Source organism: Triticum aestivum, chromosome 7D, assembly GCF_018294505.1.
Source record: "Triticum aestivum cultivar Chinese Spring chromosome 7D, IWGSC CS RefSeq v2.1, whole genome shotgun sequence".
Lineage (NCBI taxonomy): Eukaryota > Viridiplantae > Streptophyta > Magnoliopsida > Poales > Poaceae > Triticum > Triticum aestivum.
Window position 1 is genome coordinate 53,872,972 of NC_057814.1, and position 25,997 is coordinate 53,898,968.

Sequence of the window (25,997 nt, forward strand, 5' to 3'; positions counted from 1 at the left end):
TCTTACTTAAAGCGTTACTCTGTTCTTTTGAACTTAATACTCTAGATGCATGCTGGATAGCGATCGATGTGTGGAGTAGTAGTAGATGGAGGCAGGAGTCGGTCTACTTGTCGTGGACGTGATTCCTATATACATGATCATACCAAGATATTCTCATAACTATGCTAAGTTCTGTCAATTGCTCAATAGTAATTTGTTTACCCACCGTAATACTTATGCTCTCGAGAGAAGCCACTAGTGAAACCTATGGCCCCCGGGTATATTTTCCATCATATTAATCTCCCGTCAACAAGTTATTTCTGGCGCCGTTTATTTTGCTTTCTTTACTTTGAATCTTTATCATAAAAATACCAAAAATATTATCTTATCATATCTATCAGATCTCACTTTCGTAAGTGACCGTGAAGGGATGGACATCCCCTTTATTGCGTTGGTTGCGAGGATTTTATTTGTTTATGTAGGTGCGAGGGACTCGTGCGTGGCCTCCTACTGGATTGATACCTTGGTTCTCAAAAAATGAGGGAAATACTTACGCTGCTTTACTGCATCACCCTTTCCTCTTCAAGGGAAAACCAACGCAGTGCTCAAGAGGTAGCAAGAAGGATTTCTGGCGCCGTTGCTGGGGAGTCTACGCAAAAGTCAACATACCAAGTACCCATGACAAACCCTTATCTCCCGCATTACATTATTTGCCATTTGTCTCTCGTTTTCCTCTCCCCCACTTCACCCTTGCCGTTTTATTCGCCCTCTCTTTTCCGCTTGCCTTTCCTTTGCCATGTCGGAACCAAAAAGAGTTGGGGTTTCTCCCCCGAGCTTTAGTGCTCTGGACGATCCTTCTATTCTATCTAAACTCATAAATAATGCAAAGGAAAAACCTGCCGGAGTTGTCAATGAGAGTCCTAATAATTTTGATGAAGATGATTCCGGAATTTTTCGTTATTTACTCGATGAATCTTTGAAAGATGCTTGGGATAGACTGTTAAGGATCCGGGCTAACTATGTACCCCAATACCAAATTGAAATTTACTTAAAAAGCTTTTATGTTGCCCTACCTTCTTCATTTAAGCATGTATTAGATTCTATATTTGAAGAAGGCTTTCTTGAAGGGGATGCCGTAGATACTTATGAAAAGATGAAAACCATATTCGGGCACCCCATGAATGAGAAAGTTGAATCTACATTTCTTTTGCTTTCCTATCAAAACGAATCTATTAAAGAGATAAAAGCTAGCCTAGATGCAAATTTCCGCAACGTCCTTAATCTTTCTTCTACCATTAATAGCCATGTGCTTTATCAAAATAGAAAGATTAATTCTATAGATAACAAGTTTGCTCTTTTCTTCCCTAAAACTACAGATGGCAACACTTAGATCTATCCTTGCTATTATGCCTAGCTAGGGGCGTTAAACGATAGCGCTTGTTGGGAGGCAACCCAATGTTATTTTTAGTTTTTTGCTTTTTGCTTCTGTTTAGGAATAAATATTTGATCTAGCCTCTGGTTAGATGTGTTTTTATATTTTAATTAGTGTTTGTGCCAAGTTTAACCTATAGGATCTTCTTGGATGATAGTTATTTGATCTTGCTGAAAATTCCAGAAACTTTCTATTCACGAAAATAATTGTTAAAAATGACCAGAACGTGATAAAATATTGATTCCAATTGCTGCTGACCAATCAACAGATTGTCTAGGTCGTCCTAGTTTTTCTGAATTTTTGGACTTCCAGAAGTTTGCGTTAGTTACAGATTACTACAGACTGTTCTGTTTTTGACAGATTCTGTTTTTCGTGTGTTGTTTGCTTATTTTGATGAATCTATGGCTAGTAAAATAGTTTATAAACCATGGAGAAGTTGGAATATAGTAGGTTTAACACCAATATAAATAAAGAATGAGTTCATTACAGTACCTTGAAGTGGTGTTTTGTTTTCTTTCGCTAACGGAGCTCACGAGATTTTCTGCTGAGTTTTGTGTTGTGAAGTTTTCAAGTTTTGGGTGAAAGATTTGATGGATTATGGAACAAGGAGTGGCAAGAGCCTAATCTTGGGGATGCCCATGGCACCCCAAGATAATCTAAGGCCACCTAAAAGCCAAAGCTTGGGGATGCCCCGGAAGGCATCCCCTCTTTCGTCTACTTCCATCGGTAACTTTACTTGGAGCTATATTTTTATTCACCACATGATATGTGTTTTGGTTGGAGCGTCTTGTATTATTTGAGTCTTTATTTGTTAGTTTGCCACAATCATCCTTGCTGTACACACCTTTTGAGAGAGACACACATGATTCGGAAATTGTTGGAATACTCTATGTGCTTCACTTATATCTTTTGAGTTATATAGTTTTTGCTCTAGTGCTTCACTTATATCTTTTAGAGCACGGTGGTGGTTTTGTTTTATAGAAACGATTGTTCTCTCATGCTTCACTTAGATTATTTTGAGAGTCCTACAAAACAGCGTGGTAATTTGCTTTAATTATGATAGGCATTCAAGATTAGTAGAAAAATTATGAGTGTGTTGAATACTATGAGAAGTTTGATACTTGATAATTGTTTTGAGATATGGAGATAGTGGTATTAGAGTCATGCTAGTTCAGTAGTTTTGAATTTGAGAAATACTTGCGTTAAAGTTTGTGATTCCCTTAGCATGCATGTATGGTGAACCGTTATGTGATGAAGTCGGAGCATGATTTATTTATTGATTGTCTTCCTTATGAGTAGCGGTTGGGGACGAGCGATGGTCTTTTCCTACCAATCTATCCCCCTAGGAGCATGCACGTAATACTTTTCTTTGATAACTTGTAGTTTTTGCAATAAGTATATGAGTTCTTTATGGCTGATGTTGAGTCCATGGATTATACGCACTTTCTTCCTTCCACCATTGCTAGCCTCTCTAATACCGCGCACTTTTCGCCAGTATCATACACCCACCATATACCTTCCTCAAAACAACCACCATACCTACCTATCATGGCATTTCCATAGCCATTCCGAGATATATTGCCATGCTACTTACCACCGTTCAGTTTATTATGACACGCTCTATCATTGTCATATTGCTATGCATGATCATGTAGTTGACATTGTATTTGTGGCAAAGCCACCGTTCATAATTCTTTCATACATGTCATCTTGATTCATTGCATATCCCGGTATACCGCCGGAGGCATTCACATAGAGTCATATTTTGTTCTAAGTATTGAGTTGTAATTGTTGAGTTGTAAGTAAATAAAAGTGTGATGATCATCATTTTTTTAGAGCATTGTCCCAAGTGAGGAAAGGATGATGGAGACTATGATTCCCGCACAAGTCGAGATGAGACTCCGGACTAAAAAAAAGAGGCCATTAAAAAAAGAGAAAAGGCCCAAATAAAAAAATGAGTGAAAAAGAGAGAAGGGACAATGTTAATATCCTTTTACCACACTTGTGCTTCAAAGTAGCACCATGATCTTCATGATAGAGAGTCTCCTATGATATCACTTTCATATACTAGTGGGAAAAGTTTCATTATAGAACTTGGCTTGTATATTCTAGTGATGGGCTTCCTCAAAATGCCCTAGGTCTTCGTGAGCAAGCGAGTTGGATGCACACCCACTTAGTTTCTTTTGTCGAGCTTTCATATACTTATAGCTCGAGTGCATCCGTTGCATGGCAATGCCTACTCACTCACATTGATATCTATTAATGGGCATCTCCATAGCCCGTCGATACGCCTAGTTGATGTGAGACTATCTTCTCCTTTTTTGTTTTCTCCACAACCACCATTCTATTCCACATATAGTGCTATGTCCATGGCTCACGCTCATGTATTGCGTGAAGATTGAAAAAGTTTGAGAACATCAAAAGTATGAAACAATTGCTTGGCTTGTCATCGGGGTTGTGCATGATTTAAATACTTTGTGTGGTGAAGATAGAGCATTGCCAGACTATATGATTTTGTAGGGATAACTTTCTTTGGCCATGTTATTTTGAGAAGATATAATTGCTTAGTTAGTATGCTTGAAGTATTATTATTTTTATGTCAATATTAAACTTTTGTCTTGAATCTTTCGGATCTGAATATTCATACCACAATTAAGAGAATTACATTGAAATTATGCCAAGTAGCATTCCACATCAAAAATTCTGTTTTTATCATTTACCTACTCGAGGACGAGAAGGAATTAAGCTTGGGGATGCTTGATACGTCTCCAACGTATCTATAATTTTTGATTTTTCCATGCTATATTATATTCTGTTTTGGACATTAATGGGCTTTATTATACACTTTTACATTATTTTTGGGACTAACCTAATAACCGGAGGCCCAGCCCAGAATTGCTGTTTATTGCCTATTTTAGAGTTTCGCAGAAAAAGAATATCAAACAGAGTCCAAACGGAATGAAAACTTTGGGAACGTGATTTTCGGAACGAACGTGATCCACAGGACTTGGACCCTACGTCAAGAAAGCTACCAGGAAGGCATGAGGTTGGGGGGCGCGCCTACCCCCCTGGGCGTGCCCTCCACCCTCGTGGGGCCCACGTTGCTCCACCGACGTACTTCTTCCTCCTATATATACCTACGTACCCCCAAACTACCAGATACGGAGCAAAAAACCTAATTCCACCGCCGCAACCTTCTGTACCCGTGAGATCCCATCTTGGGGCCTTTTCCGGAGCTCCGCCGGAGGGGGCATCGATCACGGAGGGCTTCTACATCAACACCATAGCCTCTCCGATGATGTGTGAGTAGTTTACCTCAGACCTTCGGGTCAATAGTTGTTAGCTACATGGCTTCTTCTCTCTCTTTGGATCTCAATACAAAGTTCTCCACGATCCTCGTGGAGATCTATTTGATGTAATCTTCTTTTGCGGTGTGTTTATTGAGACTGATGAATTGTGGGTTTATGATCAAGTTTATCTATGAACAATATTTGAATCTCCTCTGAATTCTTTTATGTATGATTGGTTATCTTTGCAAGTCTCTTCGAATTATCAGTTTGGTTTGGCCTACTAGATTGATCTTTCTTGCAATGGGAGAAGTGCTTAGCTTTGGGTTCAATCTTGCGGTGTCCTTTCCCAGTGACAGTAGGGGCAGCAAGGCATGTATTGTATTGTTGCCGTCGAGGATAACAAGATGGGGTTTATATCATGTCATCTTACTTAAAGCGTTACTCTGTTCTTTTCAACTTAATACTCTAGATGCATGCTGGATAGCGGTCGATGTGTGGAGTAATAGTAGTAGATGCAGGCAGGAGTCGGTCTACTTGTCGCGGACGTGATGCCTATATACATGATCATACCTAGATATTCTCATAACTATGTTCAATTATGTTAATTGCTCAACAGTAATTTGTTTACCCACCATAATACTTATGCTCTCGAGATAAGCCATTAGTGAAACCTATGGCCCCGAGGTCTATTTACCATCATATTAATCTCCCGTCAACAAGTTATTTCTGGCGCCGTTTATTTTGCTTTCTTTACTTTGTATCTTTATCATAAAAATACCAAAAATATTATCTTATCATATCTATCATATCTCACTTTCGTAAGTGACCGTGAAGGGATTGACAACCCCTTTATTGCGTTCGTTGCGAGGATTTTATTTGTTTGTGTAGGTGCGAGGGACTCGTGCGTGGCCTCCTACTGGATTGGTACCTTGGTTCTCAAAAACTGAGGAAATACTTACGCTGCTTTACTGCATCACCCTTTCCTCTTCAAGGGAAAACCAACGCAGTGCTCAAGAGGTAGCACTCAGATGCATCATATTGCTATATCCTTAGTGTTGTTCGTAGTTATTTCACAAAACTTAATATTTTAGTAGTTAAAATAATATTTGAAGTATCTGAAATCAAGAATGTAAGGACCCATAAAACACATATTTTGATAAATAAATATTTGAAATTTTAACACAATGCATGCGCATTTGCACGGGCAACTATGCTAGGTTTCAAACTGAGTATAACAAGGCACCATGTATTCATTTTTAGCAGAGTTGGATGAAGCCTTTCAGGAGGTAATCATGGATAACCTGATGGAACTATTAGATTTATTCCATTGTGGTGACCATGCGGTGTGCCCCAACCTAGGATGGCCTTCATGTATGACCCAAATATTCTCGAAGGTGTGATAATAGTACAGGAGACCATTCATATGCTTCACACGAAGATATGGAATGAGAGGAGAGAGTACCTAAGATTTATTTTGAGAAGGCATATTCAGAGTTAAATGAACTAAAATAAAAAGGGTAGAGTTTGTTTGCACGATCATCCTGCATTTTCCTTGTTTCTATCTTTTATTTTCCTATAACAACATGTATTCCTCTTAGGCTTGACATCTTGGAGAATAAATGAGATCCAAAGAAAAGCGCAAGCTCCTCATAAACTTGGCATATCCTATGACTGTGATGTAACCACGACTACCATATTGTACACAACCACACCATATTTCTACTTAGGTCAGCAATAGAATCCGTAACAACGTCAGCATAATCCTTCAATAAAAACAGAAAACGTCAACCGGATCTTCTTCACGTCCAGGACGCAGGGGGATGTTGTTGGCACTGTTAGGATGATTATGTGGTTTTCTACGATTATATTAGTCTCGATAGTATATAGATATACATCCCACCCGATTGTTGCAATTGAGTGAGAAACTATGAGACATCAAACACTTCTTCCTAAAATGTGGTAGAATAATCCCAAGTGCCTCTCAAGCCTACACAACTGGTTCATATAAGATTTAAAGGCTGTTTATCATAAATATATGGACCATATTTTAGCATCATCACTAGATAAACTAGACAAAAGAGATTTGGAATGTAACTATATGTATCCCTTTGGAGTCATTGTGAGGGAGCTTCAGTAGCTCACTCACTTGCATTTATAGGCTTGGGCGGCTCCATGCATCTTCAGATCAGCACCTGCGCCACTTTTTTCTCTAGTCAGGTTGGTTTGATATCTTCGCCTTTCATGATGGCAGGGCCATTTAACATGTCTTTGATATGATTGGTCACATATCAACCATAAAAACACATGATTACTATCCCTTTAGTGTACACGTATCAATGTATCATGTTGTTTTTAGTTGCTAGGAGGTGTCCATATTATTACGATGCACAGTTAACTTTGGATTCATATGCTAGTTTCAACTTGGATTGCTTTCTTTACTGACGCATAGTACATACTAAAATTCTCGCAGGTATTGTTGTTGTTGTTAGAGAAAAAAAAACATCAATAGGATATTTGCAATGAAGTTGATAAATGAAGTAAAATATCTCAAAAGTATTAGAACTTCAACATGATATACATAAGATCATCGAGATGGAGATTGACACTAATGACAATCTCATCACCAGATTGCTCCACAAGTGAGACGCGTTCATCCTGTTAGAAGATATTTCCCCCTTCTTCCACAAATATGGGAGCGCATCTATCATTCTCTATATATCGATCAACAGTAAGAACCATGTCATTACTTTTGGTCATGCTCTTCTCGATACCGCACCGGTCAAAACGATCATCACGGATAGGCACAAGGTCGACAATATCCTGGGAAAAATTCTAGGGTCGGCCATGGTCGATCCTGATAATGGAGACACCACAATGGTGTTTCTCTCCTTGGATGAGCTCTTGTGGGGATGTCTTACATCCCTCGAATTGGTTTGGACTCTCCTATAGAAATCTCTCCCTCATAACAAGGCCTGAAGGTACGGCGATTATACGATAGAAGTGTCTCTGAGGTAGAATGGCCTTGTTGAAGTAACGCTGGTCCACCCACCAGCATAATATACCAAAGCACATGAGAGAAGAGGAAGATCAATAGTGCGGGTAAAGCGTACAACCTTTACAAATTGTAAAACTCATCCGTATAGTCGTGTCCTCGGTTATGGCCATAGTCTGTCACACTATTTGATCGATGTCGAAAAAGGAGAGAACAACAATTATCGAAGTAATCATAGGAAATAAGATGTTGGTCATGAAGTGTCCATGTGAGCAAAGAAACTGTTCACGGGAGTGGTTACCCCTAGGACAGCAGGCTAGGTTGTGGTGACATTTGCAGTAAAGTAGTGTCCCACATGCATCCAATAGACAGAAACAACTAGATCAAGATACTGGACGGCTGAAAAGACTGATGGCATGAGAGGGATGGGTTTAGGTTGAGTTTTATTATTGTCCTAAATGTGGAGGCCTGGTGTATTATTATTTATTAACCTTTAAAAAGAAGATGATATCATACTATTCTCTAGATTTTCCAAAACGCGCGTGAGAACATACACAAACTAGCAGCAGGACTGCAATGTGAAGTTATCTTTGAATTTTACAAAATTCAATTTTCCTTACACTTGTAGAAATATATAATTTTTCTTGACAAAGTGTTCAGGTTAACAAAGTTTCTTCCCATATAAACCATAGTGCAAAAAAAAGCAACTCGATATCGACTCTGCGTACACATTACGGTTAATCATAACATTTTTTTTTGCGGATAGGTTAATCATAACATATGTGTGAATACTAAATATTTTGGAGAATAACATGAGTCTCTGAAAATACCGAGGGTTGGTGAGCAAAAGAGGGGTTGGAAGTTCAGCGTGACTGGGTGATTAGAAAACCTGTCTAGGGTAATCGGTGACGCCGAATTATTTTAGGGAACGTGGGTCAAACTACATGTGCATGGGGCGTTCAGGGTTCTATGATTGAAAAGTACAAATTGTTTTGTGAACCCTGGTGTATTCCCTGCAAAGGCTGCTAAGATAAGTGTGAACTCCCATGGTAAACATAATGGGAAGCTAGTAAGTTTTCTCTAGAGAAGCTTCTCCTTGTCTTGGTCTCCCTGTGCCGTTTTGTGCTGTGTCTGACCACTGTGTATGGCTTTGGTATTGACTGGCGTGAGAGGAGACTTGTGTCGTAAGGACTGAGGTCAGGAAGAGAGCACCGGAGGTGTTAGACTTCAACGTAGACGGAATAGAACATGCATGAGAACTTCTAGTCACCTTGAACTCCGTTATTCACAACAAACTCACGAATGATTATGCCAGTCTTTATTCCACTAATCTTGAACTCCTTTTTATACATTCAGAGCTACTTGTGCCACTGTTTACCTCTTTTGTTTTCATTTTTGGCGGTCAAAAAGAACAACCGTTCATGGCAGGGTAAACATTAAAAAAAAACGAACACAAGTTTTCTTTTTCCAACCCGGCGAACCGCTTTCCATTAACGCAGAAGGAGAATGAGTTGTGAGTTGGCGCATTAATTAGTTGGGAATCCGCTGCCAGTGTTTGCTGTGGAAGCTATTACTATGGAGGAAAAGCTGCTAACACTACATCTGCCATACACTACTCGATCCCACCCTAACTATTGTCGTTCGAGCAGGTATACCTGGTGGTTATTGTTAGCTATGACGTTCTAGTATTATATATCTTGAGTGTGGTTGCCGACTTGATCGGACCACTGCGAAGAGTCAGGCAACCACTGCGAAGCATGCATGCATGCGCCCCAAATGGTGCGTGTTGGCAACTTGGCATTCACAACATTTCCATATGCGTACATCAGCACACCTTGTGCTGCGGAAATCTGGCAGTCGTGGGCCCCCCTTGAGGTGAAGATCTTCACTTGGCTTGCCGTCAGGAAGCGGCTATGGACAGCGGATCGGTTGGCGCGTCGCGGCCTCCCACATACCACACAATGCCAATTATGCTGCTAGAGCGACGAGGACACCATCCACATGCTCCTAGGTTGCTCGTTCCCCCACGAGGTATGGTACCACTCCCTCTTGCCGCTGCGACTTCACCGCTTCACTCCGACGGGAAGGCAGGAGCTTCAAGACTGGTGGCCGGCTGTCGCGGCCGCGGCAAGTTCAAACCGAACGGAGATCAACACTGTGATCGCTGCCACACTCCGCTTTATCTGGCTTGAGAGGAACAGTAGAGTCTTCGACCACAAGGCTTCATCGGTGGCTAACGTCCTCACTAAGCTAAAAACTGAGCTGGATCTCTGGAGGACCGCTAGGGTAGACCGTGGGCAATCGTTTCAAATGCACTAATTTTCTTGTAATGTGTATGAGGTGCATCTTGCTCTTGGGAGCAAACTTGGTTGTAACCGCTCTTTTCCTTCCTTAATAGAGAAGACATGCAATGCTCTTGCATGTTCATGAAAAAAAAAGCGTACATCAGCACACTCGCTGACCCAAACACGACATATCAAATCCTTTTTTGCCCCCTAGAAATCTTCTTCTGCAGGCCGCAGCTACAGTGAGCAACTAATTGCTAGTCGAAAATGAAATCTTCTATTTTCTGTGAAACTGCTGGATCGGTTTGACGCGTGGGTCACAGGAACGGGTTCGAAACGTTTCCACTAATTTTGCTTTGTGCTACCAAACAGAAGAGCGTTCCCATTTGGCAAATCGTCGGTCCAGTTATGCTTTGTTTACATTGAAACGAAGGGAGAAAATGACCGGCCGTGCCGCTTCCCACCAAACCCCGACTTTTTAAAGCTAGCGTCCCTGTCTATCCCACACGGTCCTGACCATACACGATCCCGTTTCGTGCAACGGAATGGGACAAGACGACGCCGGCGAAGTTTACTTTCATTGTGGTGTGCCCGTCAGTACTGTACCGTAAGCCGTAGCAAGTTGACAGGTTTGAAACGTTCCAACCTAATGAACGCGGCTGTGGCAGACGGCCAAGACCCATGTCATTCTCTCTGGCTCTTCACTATATATACCCCACGAGCTCTGTCCCCGGTTTAACAAACACAAAGACTCACCAGCTCCACGAGCAGAGGAGCCGACACCCAACCCAGCCCGGCCAGGAGAGAGACAACATGCGTTCATCTCGGGACCTCCGGCTCGCCGTGCTCCTCCTCCTCTTCTCGGCGTCCGTCCTCCTCCCGGTAGCCAGAGCCCAGCAGGAAACCGAGGAGGAGGAGGAGTTCAGCTACTCGCTGGACGCGGAGAATGGGCCTGCGCACTGGGGCGACATCAAGGAGGAGTGGTCCGCATGCGGCAAGGGCAACATGCAGTCGCCCATCGACCTCGCCAGCCCGCGCGTCTCCCTCGTGCGCGGCCTCGGCTACCTCAACCACTCCTACCACCCTGCCAACGCCACCATCGTCAACCGCGGCCACGACATCATGCTCAAGTTCGAGGGCGACGCCGGGAGCGTCTCCATCGGCGGCACGCCCTACTTCCTCCGGCAGCTGCACTGGCACTCCCCCACCGAGCACAGCGTCAACGGCCGCCGGTACGACATGGAGCTCCACATGTTCCACGAGAGCGCTCAGGGCAAGGCCGCCGTGATCGGCGTCTTCTATGAGATTGGTGCCCATGACGCCTTCCTGCACAAGGTGCCTCTCTTTTCTTTCTTGCTTCCTTTCTTTAGTTAACCAACGAACGAACCAGGCTTAGTTAAGCTTTGATGATTAACTAAAGCCAGCACAGCAACATGGGACTTACCTTAATTGAGCTTAATTAGTCTAACCTAATATTGATTGACTAACACCAACATGGCAACATGGGGCAAACTCTAATCTTGTACGAACGCAGCTGGAGCCATACCTGGAGATGATAGCGGATCGCAAGGACAGAGAGGAGAAGATGGGCATGATGGATCCCAGGGGCGCCAGAGGAAAGGCCAGCGTGTACTATCGCTACGTGGGCTCCCTCACCACCCCACCCTGCGCGGAAGGGGTCATCTGGACCATCGTCAAGAGGGTACGTTCCGTTTCATTCATTCACCTTGCATCAAACACAACTACCAACTAACAACTATCAGTAAAATATTGAGAGTGGTTCTTGTACACCCACTCTCGGTGCACCCACCGTGCACCCACGCAAGAAAACATATCAAAACGTTTCGAAAAAATCTGAAACTTCGTGGAAATGATCATCAACAAATGTTATGGGGGCTTGCAAAATTTGGTGGTCAAATAACATTCGAGGAGCTCTCTACAAAAAAGACAAAATCATTGAAAATTAGTCAAAATGTACGTGCACTGTTTGAGCAGATTTTGCAATTTTGTCTTTTTTGTAGAGCGTTTCTCGAATGTTATTTGACCACCAGACTTTGCAAGCCCTCATAACATTTGTTGATGATCATTTCCACGAAGTTTCAGATTTTTTCTAAATGTTTTCTTGCGTGGGTGCACCGTGGGTGCAACAACTATCAGTAAAATATTACATTTTTGACCATCACGTGACACACTACTTGCAACTGTCAATAAAAGAAATCGCTTTCTGGAACTTAGCAGTTGGCAGGGAGCTGCCAGTTCGATCTATCTACAGATGCTTTGAATTTTTTATTTATTTACAAAGAATCTTCCCACCAGTTTCGTCTTTCCATCACTTTGATTGATTGGAATTTAGATCAGTGGAACGCGCGCCAGCTAGATGTCATATACTCCTATTATACGCCATGCATTGCATGGTTGGTGAATAACGATGGAATTCAGGGGCGATATATATTTTATGTTACTGAAACTTTTCATTTTCTCTATCTGGTTTAATTTGCAGGTGCGCACTGTGTCGAGGCACCAGCTGGAGCTTCTCAGGGAGGCCGTTCACGACGTAAGTGTTTTATCCCTTCTGTTTCTCTAATCTTTTTCATAAAAGAGAAGTCTTGCTGTTCTCGTGCATTCAACTCTTGTCTTTCGGCACTTTACAGTCTTTAGACTCGTGTCAGACTGTAGACCTTAACCGTGGACCTCTAGAAATTCCACGGCAACATGAAAGCCGCTTTTAATTTGGTCGATCTCCACCCATGGACTAGAAATTGTTTGGACTGATTTTCCTTCAACCCTACATGCAGGACATGGAGAAGAACGCGAGGCCCCGTCAGGAGGTGAACAGCAGAGATATCAGCATGTTCCGACCTTTTGAGCAAAATAGACATTGATTACTAGTGTTGATCCTCTGGCTAATTAGTCTGGTGCTTCAGCTATTTTTTATGTACATGGTTATATCATTTCTGTACGCAGTAGTGATTTTCCATCCACTTTGATAACTTGTATACGGTTACTGAATAATAATGGAACACGACCAGTTCATGTCCATGCATATCTTCATGTTTCCATGTTGGGATCTACCAGATCGTCGAAATGAAAAAAACTGGCAAGGATTTGATTATGGTTTTGTACCTTTGAATGAAATAAAGCCATCCTTGGCGTATTCTTGTGTTACCCATATTCGTCGTAGCCAAAAAAGTGGAGGTACTTTATGGCTAATTGTGGCAGAACACAACCTAGTGTTGTTTGTGTTAAACACCATCATATGCAGCGCATATTAGAGATAAGGCTAGGAGGTAGTTTGTATTGAGATATTCTTGTAACCATCTCCTCCTTTCTTCTCTCACAAGATGTATCCTAAATTCTCTCTTATCTCTCTCTCAAACCGCATGTAAGCCATCTAGGGTTTTGGCTCCCCTGCTATATAACGTGAACACGTCGCCCTCGACAAGGGCAAGACGTTTACCGCTCGCACATGGTAATCAGAGCCCCTCTTCTTCAACTCATCTAGCTACCACAATCACCTGTGTCGAAGCCACACCATGTCTTCCTCCTCCGGCGCTTCCTTCCAGCCTAGTCTCAATGGGCAGGTCACCGAGAAGCTATCCCGCACGAACTACGTGCTATGGCGCACGCAGATCATACCCCAACTGCGTGGCGCCGGGGTCTTCGGCTACGTCGACGGCACCTAGCCGGAGCCGGCAAAGCTCCTCGTCACCACCGACAAAGAAGGCAAGGAGACTTCAACGCCTAGCCCTCTCCACCCAATCTGGGTCCGGGAGGACCAGCAGGTCCTTGGCTACCTGCTGAGCAACCTGACGAAGGAGGTGCTCCTCACGGTGACCACGTTCACCACCGCGGGCGCGCTCTGGACGACGCTCGCCAGCATGTATTCGTCGCAATCGGTGAGTCGCATCAACAACATCCGTACTTCTCTCATCAATGCGCAGAAGGGCAACCTCTCCGTCGCCTCCTACTTCGCCACCATGCGCGGCTATGTCGACGAGTTGGCCGCGGCGGGCAAGGCGATCCTCGATGATGATCTCATCTCCTACATCATCCACGGGCTCGACGCCGACTACCAGCCGCTGATCTCTGCTCTGGATGCTCGCGTCACCCCCATAACCATCGACGAGCTCTTCGCCATGCTCTCCAACTTCGATCAGCGGATGGTGCACTTCCACGGTAACGGCGGCGGCGGCTTCAAGTCCTCCGCGAACTCGGCCTCTCGTGGACGTGGTGGCTCCTCTCGGCGTGGTGGCTTCTCCCGTGGCCGGGGAAGGTCCAATGGAGGAGGCAACGGCGACGGCTCCAACTCCCGCAACAGCGGGCGTGCTCCCACCAGCAACAGATCTCGCTGCGGGGGCGGCAATCCTCGGGCACGTCCTGAGGCCCCTCGGTGCCAGATATGTGGCAAGTTGGGGCACACAGCAAAAGATTGCTGGTACCGCTACGAAGAGGACAACGATTCCTCTCCAAATGATGACAAGGTGGCGGCGGCTGCAGATGGCTCCTACGGAATCGACACCAACTGGTACGTCGACAGCGGCGCCACCAACCACATCACCAACGAGCTCGAGAAGGTGACCATGAAGGAGAAATACCGCGGCTAGGACGAAATCCACACGGCTAGTGGTGAAGGTATGGAGATCAGTCACATTGGTCATTCAAGTTTTAGTACCTGTTGAGGATATAGACCTTAGAGTCACCCGCCAGGAGGGGCCGGGTTACTCATACAGTCGTTGCCAGAAGCCCGGAGCCAAGCTTGAAGACGATGGGCCAGAGATGGGCTAAGACCCGGATATGGCTTAAGGCCTGTAGTTACAATCATTGTTATGGTAGAACTTGTAGTGTAAGGCAAGTATGATTGAGAGTCCGAGCCGGATACTCTTATGAGCCGGCCGGGACTCTAAGGGCTGCTGGGCGTCAGCCTCCCTATATAAAGGGACGACCCGGCAGCGGTTTAGGGACAAGAACAATCTCATCAAGAGCCGGGCATAACAGTTTAGCTCCCTGGTGATCCTAACCCTAATCAATACCACCTCAAACTGGACGTAGGCTTTTACCTTCACCGTAAGGGGCCGAACCAGTATAAACCCTCGTGTTCCTTGTCCCGCATTAACCCCTTTAAGCTTCCTAGTTGCGATGGCTCCACGACTAAGTCCTAGCTCGAGGACATCTGCCGTGACAATTCCACGACAGTTGGCGCCCACCGTGGGGCCAGCGCACGGTGGATTTGAGTTCTTGAAGGGCAGCTTCGAAGGGCTCAAGGGATACGCTGTGGGCCGGATGACCAAGAGTCGTCGCGGCAAGCTCTACATCGACGATGCAAACTGGGGCCCCGACGCCGGCTCAATTGAGTACGGGTACCGGGTCCCCTTCGGCGGAATTCACGTTTTCATTGGCAAGATTGGTGAGCCGGGCCCTGAGCCGGGTCTCTGCGCTGATCTCATCGAGACGGCTCAGCTTGCGCGACCCGCCCGGGCCCGGCCTGCCTTAAGGCATGCTTTTGTGGGGTGTATCCATGGAGGACTCTCCGATCGATCTGGATCTGGTGATGAGACGGCCGCCGGCTCTGACGGCGAGTCGGCCACCGATGAGTCAAACTCGTTGTACCAACTTCAAGATGGCAGGCTCATGGGTTGTTCCGATGGTGACAGTATTCCGGACCTTTTGAGCCGCCAAGTCAGGTTGGAGTTTTTATGGCTGGTGCGCAGCCTGTTCAGAACCCCGCTGCTGGAGCGGGAAACCCGGTGCCTTCTCCGGCTCAGGTGCTAATGGATCTCACGGACAAGATGACGGCCCTGTTAACCGCCACGGTTGACCCGGCAGATCAAGCTCAGCATGATGCGGAGGTGGCGCAGTTAAAATTGGATCTAGTAAAGGCTAAGGAGGATCTTGCAGCGGAAGGGATCAGGCTGGCTGCGGAGAGGGCGGCTCTCGATGCCCAAACTCAGCTGATCCAGGCGCAGTCCTTCCAACTCACGATGGATCAGAACGCGGCCAATGAGGTCATGAGAAGGAGGCATCAAAAGGCCCAATCTCGACTCCCTCCGGTTTACGATCCACGCAACCTCTTCAACACGCCAAGTGCGGGGTCTAGTAACCCGCCAGGGGTCATAGCGCCCGGGTCTGGACCCCTTATTCAGCCACGAGTGATGGGGCCTCCCCAGGTGCCCCTGCCCCGCCTCAGTATGTGCCAATACCCCCGGGTCATTATAATAACCCGCTGGAGAACATGGTCGCTGCGGCAGCACGGCTGGCGGCTCTCCCAGTTGACGGCGACTCTCCGACGGCTATTGAAACCCGCCGGGTCAGGGAACTCCTTCAGACAGCACTGGCGCAGCAAGAGGCGTACTCCTATAGCCGGGACAGGATCCACTCGACCCCTCGTCCAGGCCAGAGCCCGAGTTACAGCCGGCACATGGTCTCAGCAACCGGCTCAAGTAACGTCCGACGCCATGACCCGCCCCCTGGCCATGGCCCGGCTCATAATGGAGCCTTTTACGCAGCAGACCAGGACAAAGCGCGGCAAGAGGCGGAGCAAGTGCCTCAATTGACGGCTTACCAGACCCCCCCCCCCCCGGCTTATCCGACGACTTCCGTTGATGTGGGTATCCCTACCAGGACCGGGGGCGTCCCTTGTTTAGTGCCAGCTATCCGTAATGAACGTCTACCTAAGGACTTCAAGGGCCCTAGGAAGGTGCCTAACTACACAGCTGACTTACAACCCGCAGCCTGGATTGAGAGTTATGAGATGGCTATGGAGCTGCTGGAGGTCAGTGAGGCGGCCATGGCCAAGTATTTCACCATGATGTTAGATGGGACTGCCCGCACTTGGTTGAAAGGGCTACCACCGAATTCCATTGGGTCTTGGGCTGAGCTGAAAGCCCGGTTCATCCAAAACTTCAAAGATACCTGTAGGCAGTCTATGTCAATTGTGGATTTGACTAACTGTAAGCAGCAGGAGGGTGAGTCCACGACACATTGGGTTCGCCGGGTTAAGGAGATCATACACTCATCAGACAAGATGGATGCCGGCTCAGCGGTTTTAATGCTGGAGCAGAATTGTCGTTTTGTGCCCCTGAAGATGAAACTCGGGCGGCTTAAGCGCGACTGCAGTGATATGGGTACACTAATGGCAGCTCTTGTCAAGTACGCCGATTCTGATGGTACCAAGGATCCCCCTTCAGATGATGAAAGGACAGGGAAGGGAAAGAAGAACGGCAATGGCAAGGGTCCTCAGTTTAACCCGGGGAACCAAGGAGGAGGCAAGCGCAAGGCAGATGGCAGCCTAGAGTTTGTGGCCAACGCCAGCGCACAAGGCAATAACCAGCGACGCAAGGGGAGGCCCCCTCCCCGAGGCGGCGGGTCAGGACCTTCACCGGAGCAGCTGTTGAATGAGCCTTGTCCGAGGCACGGCTCTAGAGAGAAGCCAGCGACTCATCTGTGGAAGGATTGTGCAATCATGAAGGCCTTTAAAAACTACAATGGCCCGGGCGGCGGCTCAGGCGCCGGCGGCTTTCATGGCCCGGGGGGCGGCTCAAATTCTGGTCCTCAGAACGGTCAAGGGGGCTTTAATCAACAGTCTGGCCAGGGTCATCAACAGCAGCAGGGGGGTTATCAGACCAATCCAAAGCAGCTTAGCGGTGGACAGTATCATGTGTTTACCACTAGTTTGTGCAAGCGAGATCAGAAGCTTCACAAGAGGGCTGTGAATGCTGTTGAGCCGGCGGTCCCACGCTACTTGCGGTGGTCTGAGCAGCCTATAGTGTGGAGTAGGGAGGATCACCCTCCCCGGGTGGATAACCCGGGCCACTTGGCCTTAGTGGTGGCTCCTCAAGTGGGAGGATATAAGTTCACAAAGGTGCTCATGGATGGAGGCAGCAGCATCAACATCCTCTATTATGAGACTTTTCGCCGTATGGGGTTGGTTGATAAGAACCTCAGCCAGTCAAACACTATCTTCCATGGTGTGGTACCTGGTAAGTCGGCTTATCCAGTCGGCAAGATCGAATTGGAAGTGGCTTTTGGTGATGAGAACAACTACAGGGTGGAGAAATTGACCTTTGAGGTGGTCAAGATAAGAAGTCCATACCATGCTATATTTGGACGGCCGGCTTACGCCAAGTTCATGGCACGGCCGTGTTATGTGTACTTACAGCTCAAGATGCCGGGTCACAATGGGACCATTACGGTTCACGGCAGCCGGAAAGTGGCTCTGGAGTGTGAGGAAGGTGATGCGGCTTATGCAGAATCTGTTTGTGCTACAGAGGAGTTGAAGTTTTACAAGGACAATGTTGACCCAACAGATATGACCTCTCTGAAAAAGCCGACTACGGAGAATGAGCCGGCGATGAAATTTAAGTCGGCTGATGAAACTAAGCTTGTTGATTTTGTTCCAGGAGATTCATCTCAGCAGTTTAGCATCAGTGCCAATCTGGATCCAAAATAGGAAAGCGCGCTCATCGAGTTCATCCGTGAGAATAGGGACATCTTCGCATGGAAACCCTCTGACATGCCAGGTGTACCTAGAGAACTCGCTGAGCATACTCTCAATGTTGATCCGAAATTTAAGCCGGTCAGACAGTTCCTTCGGCGGTTTAATGAAGAGAGGCGGAAAGCTATTGGTGAAGAAGTGGCCCGGCTCTTGGCGGCCGGGTTTATCGTTGAAGTCTTTCACCCAGAGTGGTTGGCTAACCCGGTGCTCGTACTCAAGAAGAACGGCACTTGGCGAATGTGTGTGGACTACACGGACTTGAACAAGGCGTGTCCGGCTGATCCTTTTGCCCTCCCCCGTATTGATCAAATCATTGATGCTACGGCAGGTTGTGCACGTTTAAGTTTCTTGGATGCTTATTCCGGTTATCATCAGATTAAGATGGCAGTTAAGGACCAGGAGAAGACGGCGTTCATCACTCCCTTTGGAGCCTTCTGCTATGTGTCTATGCCCTTTGGACTCAAGTGTGCACAGGCGACTTACCAGCGTTGTGTACAGAACTGTCTTCATAAACAGATTGGGCGCAATGTTCACGCTTACGTGGACGATATTGTGGTTAAGTCCATAAAAGAGGAAACCCTGATAGATGATTTAAGGGAAACCTTTGATAATCTCCGGGTCTATAAGATGATGCTTAACCCGGCCAAGTGTGTCTTTGGTGTTCCTGCAGGCAAACTCTTGGGTTTCTTGGTTTCTGACAGAGGCATTGAGGCTAACCCGGAGAAGATCAAGGCCATCACCTCCCTGGCTAAGCCGGCGTGTATAAATGACGTTCAGCGCTTGGCGGGTCGCATCGCTGCTTTAAGCCGGTTTATAAGCCGTTTGGGTGAGAAGGCCATGCCCTTATATCAGTTGATGAAGAAAACTGATAACTTTGTCTGGAATGATGCAGCTAATACCGCCTTTGAGGATTTGAAGAAGCAGCTGGCAGAGCCCCCAGTCCTTGCTGCTCCGGTTGATAAGGAGCCCTTACTACTGTATGTGGCGGCAAACGCACGAGCCGTCAGTGTGGCTATTGTGGTGGAGCGCAAGGAGGAGGGTAAGGAGCATCCGGTTCAGCGGCCGGTTTATTATGTCAGCGAAGTGCTCATTGAGTCCAAGCAGCGGTACCCGCATTGGCAGAAGCTGGTATATGGTGTGTTCATGGCGAGCCGGAAACTTAAGCATTATTTTCAGGGTCATCCCATCACTGTGGTCAGTTCTGCCCCCCTTGGTGATATCATTCAAAACAGAGAGGCCACAGGGAGAATTGCTAAGTGGGCTATAGAACTTGGACCTCATGGTCTCAAATATGTGCCACGCACTGCTGTTAAATCTCAGGCCTTGGTGGATTTCATCAATGATTGGACAGAGTCACAAGTGCCTGAGCAAAAGCCGGATAACACATATTGGACTATTCACTTCGATGGGTCCAGGCAGTTGGAGGGCTCGGGGGCTGGCGTTGTATTGGCTTCCCCTAAAGGTGACAAGTTCCATTATGTGCTACAGTTGATGTTTCCTTGCACTAACAATGCGGCTGAGTACGAGGCCTTGCTCCACGGTCTTCGGATGGCTAAGGAGATGAGCTTGAGCCGGGTAAGGTGCTTCGGTGACTCAGACTTGGTGGCTCAACAAGTATCAGGAAAATGTGACTCTAAGGACCCTCTAATGGCAGCTTATCGCCGCGAAGTTGATGCCATTGCTAGGCACTTTCAGGGCTACCAAGTAGAGCACATTGATCGCAGGAAGAACGAGGCGGCTGATGCTCTAAGCCGGCTAGGCTCTCAGCGAAAGCCGGTGCCGCCTAACACTTTCCTGGACGTCCTGTATAGCCCTTCGGTTAAGTTGCCTACGGAGGAAGACTTGGCTGTCCCTGACCCGGAGGCGCGACTGGTGGCGGCTCTCCATATCATACCAGACTGGACAATGCCATATCTGGCTTACATAACCCGGGGCGAGTTGCCTGAGGATGAAACTTTGGCCAGGCAAATAACCCGGCGGGCCAAGTCAATGATTGTTATCGATGGCGAGTTGCATCATCGCAGTGTTACAGGAGCATTTCAGCGTTGTGTCTCCCCTGAGGAAGGTCAGGAGATCTTGCGGGAGATCCATGAAGGGGATTGTGGCCATCACGCCGGCTCAAAGTCCCTTGTGGCCAAGGCTTTTCGTCATGGTTTTTATTGGTTGACGGCTCATGCTGATGCAGAGGACTTGGTCAGTAAATGTGATGGTTGCCAAAGGTTCTCACGACGGGCTCATGTACCGGCTCAGGAGCTGAGGATGATCCCAATCACTTGGCCCTTTGCGGTCTGGGGGCTTGATATGGTTGGGCCTTTTAAAAGGTCCAAGGATAAGAAGACCCACCTCTTGGTGGCAGTTGATAAATTCACAAAGTGGGTGGAAGCTGAGCCAGTTAGCAAGTGCGATGCAGCCACGGCGGTTCAATTTATGAAAAAGGTGATTTTCCGCTTTGGCTTTCCGCACAGCATTATAACTGACAATGGCACCAATCTCTCCAAAGGCGCCATGGAAGAGTTTTGTCAACGAGAGCATATCCGACTTGATGTTTCCTCAGTGGCTCATCCTCAATCCAATGGTCAAGCTGAGAGAGCTAATCAGGAGATTCTGAAGGGCATCAAGCCCCGGCTTTTGGTCCCTTTGCAACGGACGCCGGGTTGTTGGGTGGAGGAGTTGCCCTCCGTCTTATGGAGCATCAACACTACTCCTAACAGGTCTACAGGCTTCACGCCTTTCTTCATGGTTTATGGAGCAGAAGCAGTCCTCCCCAGTGACATCCGTCACGACTCACCTCGCGTGGCGGCTTATGTTGAGACGGATAATGAACAGGCGCGCCAAGATGCTCTTGACTTGTTGGACGAACAGCGTGATGTGGCAGCAGCCCGTTCAGCGATTTACCAACAAGACCTGCGCCGTTATCATAGCCGCCGGGTCAAATCCCGGGTCTTCCAGGAAGGCGACCTTGTGCTCCGGCTCATCCAGGATCAAACAGATGCACACAAGTTATCCCCACCTTGGGAAGGGCCCTTTGTGGTCAGCAAGAACTTGCACAACGGGTCATATTACCTCATTGACATTCGGGAGCACAAAGATTCACGTAAGTCGGAGGAAGAGACCCGTCGGCCGTGGAACATAGCTCAGCTTCGGCCTTACTACACTTGAGCCACCGGCTCTCGTGGTGTACATATTTCTCTCAGCCATGTATATATTATGATAAGCAATAAAGCAGGACCTCTGTCCTTTTTGTCCTCCACATATGCACGTGTTGTTCTTCTAGCAAGATTACATGATGACTTAAAGGAGGATCCGGCTTATGATCGTATTCGAATCTAGCCGTAAGCAGTAAAGTCACTTGGGGGCTTCCTGTTCAAACATGGGTCGTATTCGAACCAAAGAGAACATAGTTGTCGATACCCATTTGATTGGCGAAGTGCCGAGCTCATTGGGAGGTTACCTTTGGTCATATTTGAATCATAGTTTAACCCCTCTGAGAACCGACGTGGATCGTATTCGAATCAGCGTCGTTAAACAAATCTTAAAATCACTTGGGGGCTTCCTGTTCAAACATGGGTCGTATTCGAACCAAAGAGAACATAGCTGTCGGTACCCTCTTGATTGGCATCGCCACACCCACTGGGGGCTATGTGATTGTATCCGAATCTTAGCTTAACCCCTTTGGGCCGGGTCTCTGGTCGTATTCGAACCGGAAGCCCCTAAGTTCCTCTGCTTTATCACAAGTTTACTCTGATTATGTCAAGGTGTGTACGGCCGGGTCTCACTTTGCCGGCTTAACTTTGGTTTACATTGTTCGTTGAACGCCATGGGTGTCATTACGACAGGTAAATCGGAGTTAAGATACCAACCTTGTTACCCGGGTTATCTAAACCGGAAGTATGCTTACAGGCCGCTAAGAGTGTTATTACGGCTGTGTTAAGGATATCATGGAGGACCAGTCTTTTTTGATTCATATTCCGGGTTATTTATCCAAAACACCTGATTCTCAGGGCGGTAAGCCGCCTCGAGACTTGTGATTTGCCTTTTTATGCAGGATACTTAAGGGCACCTCTTTGAGGTTGAGAAAAACAAAGGGATGATTATGACCCGGAAAAATATCAAAGAGACAACTTCAAAAGACTTTCGCATTCAATACGTGCACGATGGCACGGCAGAGATGAACTGTTGCACCTACTCTATTACAAAATTCATCAAGTCTAAAAGGGTGGAGCATTGTTTGGTAAACCACCAGCTGAGTCATGATGCCCGCTGAGTTGAAGTCTCCGGCTCGTTCCTATCCTCTCCTCCGGCTGATCCCAAAACCTCGAAGGTTGATGACTTCCAGTCGATGCCGCTGAGAGCCTCGAATTGGGCTTCTTCGACAATTAACCCGGCCGGGTCAATCTCCGGGGCGAAAGTGTGCTGCCAAGCCGGCGGGATCAGGTTGAGAGCTTCGTAGCGAGGGGTTGGAATCCTCCGATTCTCCGCATCATAACCCGGCTGGTACTTGGTCAGGTCTGTGTCGTTCCCGATAAGGGTGGCCACCGGGCGTACTGCCTTCACGCAGGCTGCGAAATCCTTCTGATCGAAAGCTGAGCCGTCTTCCTTCAGGCTTGGATAACCCAGGGCGATGTCTGCCGGGTCTAGCTCCGGCAGGAATGCCTTGGCCCGGCTCAGCGCGGCGATTGCTCCGGCTCTCGTAGAGGCCCGTCGCAGCTCTTGGATCCGCTGAGGCAGAACGGCGAGCCGGCGCAGGACTTCGGCCAGGTGAGTCGGCACCTCGTTGGATAGGGCCACCACAGCTAAGGCACGCTGTGACCCGGTGTAGAGCTGTTCCACCAGGGTATACACGGCCTTTAGCTTGGTGACCACGCTCTGTTGAGGTTGGCACTTCTGGGACCTGTTTAACAGAATCAGATAAGCCGGCGACAAGGATGAATCATGAGATATAAACATTCTAACATTGATGAAAGCCGGTGAGGCGACTTACCGAAGATGGCGGCCACCATTTGGGAAACTTGGCGCTTTAGGCCGGAGAGCTCGGCGGTCTTCTCAGAGAGAGCCTTCTCCGCCTGTTCCGCCCGGGTCACCAGTGCGGCCTTCTCTACGGCCCAGGCTTTCCGCTCAGCGTCGAATTCTGTCTTCAGCTTCTCTTGAGCGGCGATGCTGGATACAAACTTGGCGTTTGCCTTCCGGGTCTCCATCTCCTGCGTCTTCAGCCGGCTCTTGAGATCCGCAAGGTCCGCCTCTAGCTTCTTGCCAACAGCCTGCAAAAATTTCCGGGTTATTAACAGTCATTATATAAGTCCCAAGCGCTTTCCAAGCAAAGACACTTGGCACTTGGGGGCTAATGCATATTGAACGTATCTATCTACATACTGCCGGCTCAATTGAGTAAGCCGGAACTTAAGTCTACAACATACTCAGTCATAAGTCGTCGACTTGGGGGCTAGCATGGTACAGGTAACTTAGCAGTAAATAAGAGGACAAAAGGATGTTACCTCAGACTTCTGCTGGATCTGGGTCACCATGGCAACCTCGGCGTCCCTGACTCTTGTGCACTTGGCAGATGTAGCCAGAGACGAGCTCTCCAATGCTCAGGTTGGTGTAGTTGGAGAGATCCAAGTTCACCTGGTGGGGCTGCAGCAACTCCCCCTTCGCGGAGCACTTGGCCAGCACGGTAGGTCTCCCCGGCTCAACGAACTCCGTCCGGGTGATTACCACGTCCGGGTCGTCTGCTGGTGGAGCCGAGCTGGAGGCCTCCGGGTTAACAGAAGCATCAGTTGTTGCCTTGGTAGTCGGTGCAGTGGCCTCAGGTGCCGTGTCCATTGGAGTGGTGGCTTCGGGGGCGGAGGCAGCTGGCGGCTCTTGGACTGTCACCGCCGGCTCAGGCAGATCCGGCACTCCGGCTGACTTGGTTTTCTTCACCCTCTTGGTGAGCTTTGCTTGGGCACTGAAAGAACAACAAAGGTTAGTACAAAAAATATGAGTAAAGATCAGAGCAACATGAGATGATTATCGTTACCCGGGCGCGGTCTTGAAGGCCGGCAGGTTCGACTGCATGGAGTCGCCCGAAGAGGGGGAGGTCTCCTGATAATTGGAGTCAGAAGAGTTGAGTGGCTGACGGATAACACCCGCCAACGGGTGAAAAGGGTACAAGTGAGAAAAAACCTCAGTTCGACGCTTCCTTGTTGCGTCGGGTAACCCGGCGGAGAGATCGGTGTCCTTGTTGGTCCGGGTGTGACGCCGGCTTTCATGAACCTGTCGCTTCAAAATAAATTGAGGTCTTGGTAAGCTAAAGGATGTGAAAAGCTTACTTTCCGGGTTACCCTTCGGACTTTCAGCTGTGGCAAGGGCTCCGAGTCGGAGGAAAGTGACATTACCTCTTCAACCACCGGGTTACTGGCGCCGGTGTCATCCTGTCAATGAGCAAGTGTTGATAAGGCGGACAGCAACAAACAACAAATACAGCAAGAATTAAAGGCTTGAGGGTTACCTCTGACTCGGAGCTGTCGCTTAATTGCATCAGCTCCGAAGCAGTAGGTCTGCTTCCTTTTTTGCGAGGGGCGGCTTTCTTGGCGGCTTTCTTCGCCTTCCTGGCCTTCTTGGCCGCCTCATGGTCATATTTGACCCGCCAGAACTTATCATCAGCCTGAAAAATACAAGGATGAATTCTTACAACGGTTCAGATGAAGGTTATAGGCAGAAGAAGATAAAAGTTAAAGTCAGCGGCTTACTGCTGGGGCTGGATTGGTCTTGCAGAAGGAGGCTAGCCCGGTCCTTCCGCAGTCTGCCAGGCTCTCGTTTAAAAGAGCCTTGGTTTCCTCCTCTGCAACGTCTTCTGGAAGATCATTGCGGCTGTGTCTCTGCGGGTCATCCTTTCGTCCTGTGTACTCGCACATTAAGCCGGGGCGGCGGCTCAATGGGATCACCCGCCATGAGATCCAGACCCGGACCAGGTCGATTCCGTTCAGACCATTGCCCAGGAGAGCTTTGATCTTGTTGATAGTGGGGAGCAGAGGCTGGCGCTCCGCTTGAGTCAGCTTGTCCGACAGTGGGTGAGTCGGCTCCAGACGTGTTGGGCGAAAGCCGGGCAGCGGGCTTTCATCAGCCGGGGATGTATCTTTGCAGTAGAACCAAGTCATGTTCCAGTCCTTGGGGTGGCTCGGCGGCTCTGCGTAAGGGAAAAGACAGTCCCTACGTCGCTGGATGGAGATGCCACCTAACTCCAGACTTGGCCCATTGGCGCACTCATTCTGACGGTTTAAGTAAAAAAGCTCTCTGAAGAGCAGCAGACTAGGTTCTTCTCCAAGGTAAACCTCGCAGAAGACTTGAAAATTGCAGATGTTGGACACTGAGTTGGGTCCTATATCTTGAGGCCGCAAGTCGAAGAAGTTGAGCACGTCCCTAAAAAACTTTGAGCCGGGCGGTGCGAAGCCCCGGCTCATATGATCTGCGAAAATCACTACCTCCCCGTCCTTTGGCTGTGGTCTCTCTTCTGACGGGTCAGGGGCACAGTAGGATATGACTTCTTTCT

At 47.7% G+C, this 25,997-nt stretch overlaps 1 protein-coding gene across 1 annotated transcript; it reads left to right on the forward strand.

Annotated features, from left to right (window-relative positions):
- Window positions 1-10,707: 10,707 nt before the first annotated feature.
- On the forward strand, window positions 10,708-13,017 carry LOC123167133 (alpha carbonic anhydrase 7). The gene is made up of 4 exons (XM_044584963.1): window positions 10,708-11,313; window positions 11,513-11,680; window positions 12,479-12,532; window positions 12,774-13,017. The coding sequence occupies exons 1-4, from the start codon at window positions 10,792-10,794 to the stop codon at window positions 12,858-12,860; spliced, it is 831 nt and encodes a 276-aa protein (XP_044440898.1). The 5' UTR covers window positions 10,708-10,791; the 3' UTR covers window positions 12,861-13,017.
- Window positions 13,018-25,997: the final 12,980 nt, after the last annotated feature.

Coding starts and splice junctions, on each gene's coding strand:
- LOC123167133 (XM_044584963.1), top strand. CDS start 10,792: ATGCGTTCATCTCGGGACCTCCGGCTCGCCGTGCTCCTCCTCCTCTTC. Junction 11,314..11,512: donor ATGACGCCTTCCTGCACAAG/GTGCCTCTCTTT, acceptor GTACGAACGCAG/CTGGAGCCATACCTGGAGAT. Junction 12,533..12,773: donor TCAGGGAGGCCGTTCACGAC/GTAAGTGTTTTA, acceptor CCCTACATGCAG/GACATGGAGAAGAACGCGAG.